The sequence below is a fragment of the Coffea arabica genome, chromosome 4c (assembly GCF_036785885.1).
Source record: "Coffea arabica cultivar ET-39 chromosome 4c, Coffea Arabica ET-39 HiFi, whole genome shotgun sequence".
Taxonomy (NCBI): domain Eukaryota; kingdom Viridiplantae; phylum Streptophyta; class Magnoliopsida; order Gentianales; family Rubiaceae; genus Coffea; species Coffea arabica.
The window spans coordinates 3,342,076-3,348,961 of NC_092316.1; the positions used below are offsets into that span (position 1 = coordinate 3,342,076).

Sequence of the window (6,886 nt, forward strand, 5' to 3'; positions counted from 1 at the left end):
CTACCGTGTTGTCTGTAGGATTTGGACTTCGACTGACCTGTAAAAAAAATTGTGCGCGACGAATAGTAATGTACATCAAAACAAATGAAATTTACATGTAGCGTACGATTAGCTACAATGAGGTCTCCTGTAGATAAAACTATAAAAGAGCCCCCCTTGAACAATCCTCGAGTCTCAGCCAACCACCAAAACTTTAAAGTCTCGGTGAAGATTTTAAAGACCCTTGTCTCCCACCATAAAATTATCACTTAATTGTAATTATCACTTCAAATAACCCTCTTCGATAACATTCCCCATTGGTTCTCCTATTTTTAAATTAGATTAGAATAAGTTATACAAATATTATTATTTATCATTGCAAATAAAAAAAAAATAACCCTCAAGTCTTGAGTACGAGCAATTGACCAATGAACAGCAGCAAGTATCAAGCCCATAGCCCAATGGGCCAACCCACAAGACCATGAATCAAAGCCCACGATTTTGGAGGCAAGCAAGGCAGAGCATGAAAACAAACAATTAAAACGAAGGTGACAAGTTTGCAGAGCCATTTCTATGATCTCTGGGGTATATGCTGATGAAAAAAAACCTCTGCAAGGTAAATACTAAATTTCTTTCCTGAATACCGAAACAAGGTCATTTTATTACTCACATATAAATTTACAGAGACTCGAAACCTCTTCAAGTTCATAATGGAAAGTGGCAGCAGAAATTATTTCTCAAGAGTCACACTCAAACCAACCAACCAACCTCAAGTTTTTGATAAGCAAGCAAAAATAATACTAATATAGTAGTAGTATATCTTTCTCCCTCGCCCAATCCGTTGAACTCAAAACACCTAATCTCAGTGCACTGAGATTTCTTTTACGTCTTTCTTAGGCCTCTCAGTCCTCGGAATGATAACCGTAAGAACCCCATCTTTCATCTCTGCTCTGATTTCATCAACTTTTGCATCATCAGGCAGTAAAACACTGGTATTATAGTAACCATAGAAGCTTGCCCAGTGACTATTAAAAAAAACGTGAGACGGAGGGAATACAGGACTATTAAAGTGACTTTAGGGTTTGCCCAGTGACTTTAATAGTCCTGGTATTCTTTTTGTCCGAGCTTGCCCAGTGACTTTAATTGTCCGAGCTTGCCCAGGACTATTTGTCCAAGCTTGCCCAGTGACTTTAATAGTCCTGGTATTCTTTTTTCACACAGTTTAAAAAAAAATAGTTAACTTTGTTGGAAAAGTAAATTTTTTCACACAGTTTAAAAAAAAGTAGTTAACTTTGTTTGGATTGTGTTTTATTTCCCCAAGTTTATCTGCTTACATCATCATTACAATTTCCAATACACCTTTTTATCTTCCCAATTATCTTTTTATCTCACACACATCACATCACAAAAAGTGCTACAGTAAAAATATTCCAAATAAAACACAATCCAAACAAATTCTTAGATTGCTATTTTTCTAAAATATCCTTACATTAAATATGGTATAACCTTATGGGAACTTGAATTGATGGTAAAAAAAAAATCAACTCTCATTAAATGGGGTAGATTTATAGTAACAACTACTTACATTGAATAAGGGTATTTTAGAAAAATTAAAATACAACTACATTCTTCAATTGGAAAGTAGACTACAATTTGAGACGGATGAAAAAGGAATACAGGACTATTAAAGTGGGCTAATTTCTTAGATTATATGTAAAAAAAAAAAAATATATCCGTCAAATGGACCCTTGACAGGAGGTGTCTCTCAAACTATACAGGCCGTGCTGACTCAGCACGGCCGCATAATATTTTTTTTACTGGGTGCGTCCGCGTCCGCGTCCGCGTCTGCGTCTGACACAACTGAATTTTGTGTCTCCCGGGGATGTACCCAGTCAGCACGTCCCCGCGCTGACACATGCGCACCACTAAATTTTTTGTAGACAAGATTTCGGAGAGAAGACGAAAGAATGCATTGTTATTATTATTATTATTATCATCATTTCACTCTTTCTCTGCATCAAGATCATCACCGTCATCTTCGTCATCATCATCATCTTCTTCTTGTTTGATATAAGGCTGTGATGATATTTCTCTTTCTTTCTGAGTTATAAATCGGGCATGGAGTTTACGGGTCCCGTAACTTGGCTGGGCAAACTCCTGATGGCATTATTTGAGATGGGTTCTCCATGCTAAAATGCACCTGGGTTTGCAGCCATGGCGGTGCTCCTCCCTCTTTGCCTGTCCTTTTGACAGATCTGAGCCTTTCTTTTTGTCTGGTTTTGCTCGTCTAGTTTTAGTTTGAGAAAACGAAGCAGCCGAGAGATGGGTTTTTGCTCCTTCTCTCTGCTAAGCTTATGATTTCTTCATTACTCGGTTCGAGGTTCCACCGGGTTGATATCCGGGTCGGTTTTTATTGACTATGTTCTGAACTGCGAGCCCTGAAGAAGAATAAGGGATATTAGACAGAAAGGATGAGGTTCTGGAGAGAGTTTGAGGGAGTTTCTAAGGGCGGTTACCCCTCTTTCTACAATGCCGATGATTCTCAGCAATTTTTCGCCAAAAAAAAAAAATTAACAGCCCTTGACTGAAAAGAAAAGGCAATAAAAATAGAAAAGCTATTGCGCGGTTTATACACCTAGTCATCGTCCTCGTTATGGTTATCCTGCTCATCCTCATCGGCCGTCATCAGCATCAGCAATGGTCACTACTCATAAGGCTGTGATGGTACTAGAAAATTTTGTTATGTTGGAATCTGTGAATGGAGGCAACCGGACCCGTATGTTGGCTGGGCAAAACCCAGATGGCATTATTTCAAAATGGGTTCTTTTCCTCCTCGTCACATGCAACTGGGCTTTGCAACCATGGCTGTCTCCTTCCTCCTTTTCCTAATTTATTTATTTTTTCTATATTATCTGAGCCTTACTCTATAAGTACTCTAACTCCATCGTTAGTGTGTGTTGTTTGAGATAGACATTTTACTTTGCAATTTTTATCTGGAAGCAAGCATATTGCTCTAGCATTATGGAAATCCTCCAAATGGTGGTTTATATATTACTGGTCGATAGCTCAGAGAATGAGGCAAACAGAGTGATGGGATTTATTTTAGAATGGTGGTTGCCCCTCTCTGTTTGAGCCTATGATTTCTTCATTAATTATCCAAAAATAAATCCTCCAGACGCGGACGTGCTGATTGGGCACGTCCGCGTCTGACACAACAGATCATCACTGATTTTGTATCTCCCGGGGGATGTGCCCAGTCAGCACGTCCCCGTCTGACACATGCTAAGACCAGAAGCAGCTTTTTCAGCCACGGACGTGTCCAGTCAGCATGTCCGCACTGACACCCTCTGCACCACTGAATTTTTTGCAGACAAGATTTCGGTGGTATATTTAATTATGCGGCCGTGCTGACTCAGTACGGCCGCTATAGAATGAGAAACATCCCATGTCAGAGGTGTATTTGGCGGTTGTTTTTTTTAAATATAAATATTCTACGGAATTAGCCATTAAAATGAGGCGGAGGGAGTATCATAATCTTTTTGGGGATAATTATCCAATCTAAATAATGTCTGAAACGAAGCAACCCTATGCCACGTGGTATGAATGCGGACCGGTGTAATTAGATCCTCGGACAAATTTTCCAGTTTCCACCAGATGGAGAGATTGGGCAGACGATTCTAGCCAAGATTGGTTTTTCCGTTCTTATCTCATTTTTTTTGTCGAAACAACTACTCCCTCCGTCCCACTTTGATAGTCTTATTTTCCTTTTTCGTCTGTCCCAAATTGTAATCCACTTTCCCATTAAGAAATGTAATAATCTTTCAAATTGTCTAAAATACCTTATTAAATATCTTGTTATTAATACATTGTTATTAAATACTAACCCACTACATTGAATACATTGAGTTTTTCCAATACTAACCCATTAGCTATAACTGATATTAATTGGCACTCTTCGTGATTAGCATAAGGGTATTTTAGGAAATTATTAATCTAAATTTATGTTTCCAACCAAATTAATTACACTTTCTTAATCTGTGTGAAAAAAAAATCAAGACTAACAAAACGGGACGGAGGGAGTATTATACTCCCTCCCTTTTTTTATAACTGACGTTTAAGAAATTTGCTCTTAAGTACTTTTATCTGTCGTTTTATTATCCCCATGCAGCATTAATTATTTTTTCACAATTTTACCCTTTTATCTCTCTTTTCATAATTGGTGGGAGTTAGTTTGCATTGCTTTTGACCTAGTAAAACAGCACCATTTAATACTCTAGTGAGAGAAAATATGAGTGAATTGGACAATTAATGAGGGTACAAAAGGAAAGTAGTGTATAGATTTAAACAATGAAAAACTTTTCTTAATTGGTGTGCAAAACCTTAAACGTCAGTTATAAAAAAAGGGAGGGAGTATATCTTAAACTAAACAAACAGGAGCAACTTCGGTTTTACCGATAAGGAGAATATTAATGCCAACCCTTTATTTGTTAACAGTAATCACTTGACATTTTTACCATATGAATTAGAAAAACACTTTCTTATTTTTCATTGAACTTATAACTATCACTTCTTATAAATCATTAAATTATACTCTCTCTCCGTTCCACTTTTATATTCCTTTTTTCACATTGTTTAAAAAAAAAAATTAATTAACTTTGTTGGCAGGGTAAATCCAGCCTACCATTTTTTTTTAAAAATGCCTTTATATTAATAGGAATATGACTAATTACTACCTTTACATTAATCACAACAATAATTCTATGGAAAGTTGCACCATTTAAGGCATGAATCTAAGCAATTAAGAATAAGATAGGTTATACTAATAGATAACAAAATACATTAAATAAGGATATTTTAAAGAAATTATAAGTTAAGTATATTTTTCAACTGCAAAGTGGAATATAAATTGAAACGAATGAAAAAGAAAACTGGACTATTAAATTACAAATGGAAAGAGTAATTAAAATACTAAAAATGAAAATGAAGTGTATGAACGTTTTTATCCTTCTCATAAGTAAGTTAAAATTTTTTTTTATATTTTTTGTAAATTTATTTTTTAATTATTTTTTTACTTCATATTCATTAAATTATTATAGTACAACTTTTTTGCAAAAATTTTAAAAAATAGCAATCCAAAAGAACTCTTTTAAGTTTAGACAATTGTGCTATATGTGGTACTGCATTTAGTATCTTTTTTTACTTTGTCCTGTATATAAAAATAAATAATAGAAGACAGCAATTGATAGGAGCAATCATTTAAAAAAAGAAAAAGGTATGTTGACTGAGTTGCCCCTCCCATATCCTCTTCCTCCCACTAGTCCATGTCACATGCTCCTCCCATTCACTTGTGGACTGTGATCTCACATCCTCCTTTCTAACCCCGACTTCCTCCCCCCTCTCCCCATCCCTCAACTCCCCTTTTATATAAGTGCAGAAAAAGTGTAACACACACACACAAACACACACAGAGTTTGGTATAAGTAAAGTCTAACGAGTTTTAAAGAAAGATCTCGACAGACACACACACACACCCATATTAAAGAGGAAGAAAGGGGGAATAAAAAGATTGAACGACTCTCAAACGTTAGCGAAACAAAAGAGGATGGCTGGTTTACAAAGATCTGCTGTATCATTCAGAAGACAAGGCTCCTCAGGTCTAGTATGGGATGACAAGCTTCTGTCAGGTGAATTGGGTCAGCAGCCGGCGCAACCCACCGACCAAAGAGAAGACCACCACCTCCTTCACTCCGGGACTACTGATAACAGCGACAAGCAGCCTCGACAAGAAATACTACAAGCCCAACCCCACGGCAAGCAACAAGAAGCCAAAGAAGAGGTCGCCGCCTCCCGGGTTTCACCAAGAACCGTTGTTGGATCGATTGAGAGGAGCCGATCCAACGGCGGCGGACCCCGTTATCGCACTGGTAGGGTGTCTCCGGCGATAGAGCCGCCGTCTCCGAAGGTTTCGGCATGTGGGTTTTGCACTTGCAGTGCTTTTGGGAAACCACCACCTGAAAAGACTCGTCGGAGACCTCCCAAGCATGCGGGTAAGCGTACGATGTGATTCGGATGTTTCAGTGTATATGTGGGGAGTCATTTAAAGTTGGTGTTTTTCCGGTGGCCGGAGATGGGACATTCTGGTTGGGCGGGGCCTCTTATTTATGGGATTAGGTTGTAGGAGTCGTCGGTTGTCAGATGTCCAGTTGTTCAGCTGAACAGAAAGGCTGAGGTGTAAGAATTTTTGGAGCTAAAAACTAAAACAAAATTAATGCTTTTGTCTTTTTTTTTTTTTTTTTGGTGGTTAGTTTCTGGACCAGGTTGTTGTACTCTTGTAGACTGGCGGGGGGGATAATTCTGTTTCTTCTGCTGGATGTAATATGTGAATATATTGTCAGAAATATTTCGGAGCATTTGTTAAAGTTGTTTTGAGCGTACAAACTACGAAACAAATGTAGCAGCTCAATTCAGAGTCTTTCCAGCTTTAACGGATCTATTTCTGTCAAATTATCATCTCGACCAATGCCATTGGGATTTGCGTTTACTGTCGGTCTTCTAGCGAAAGAAAACAGAATCACCGATTTTCATGCAAGTTTCTAGAAATCACATTCGTCGAAGAAGTATCAACTGTGGCGCCTGAAGAAAATAGCATTGGGTCGAATTTTCGACAGGCTCGCGAGTATGAAATATATATATATATATATAGAGCACACGTTTAATCCTAGTCACGGGTTCTTGGTGGTTTTAGGTTATCTAACCTTCAACTAATCAGCTGGCCGCCAGAGCTTCCGGGCTTTGGCCTTTTGGTACTACAGCATATTGGGAGTAGTATGACTACTTAGTTTCACACTTTCATGGACTTGATGCAAATGAATTCACTGGTGACAATTGAATCCTTTTGACATCACAC

General features: G+C 37.8%; 1 protein-coding gene across 1 annotated transcript; it reads left to right on the plus strand.

Moving 5' to 3' along the window:
- The first annotated feature begins 5,581 nt into the window (after positions 1-5,581).
- LOC113738705 (MAPK kinase substrate protein At1g80180-like) lies at positions 5,582-6,043 on the plus strand. The gene has a single exon (XM_027265947.2). It carries the CDS (start codon positions 5,582-5,584, stop codon positions 6,041-6,043), a length of 462 nt encoding a protein of 153 aa, XP_027121748.1.
- Positions 6,044-6,886: the final 843 nt, after the last annotated feature.

What these genes read in the sequence shown, in the direction of transcription:
- LOC113738705 (XM_027265947.2), top strand. Translation starts at nt 5,582, where the DNA reads ATGGCTGGTTTACAAAGATCTGCTGTATCATTCAGAAGACAAGGCTCC.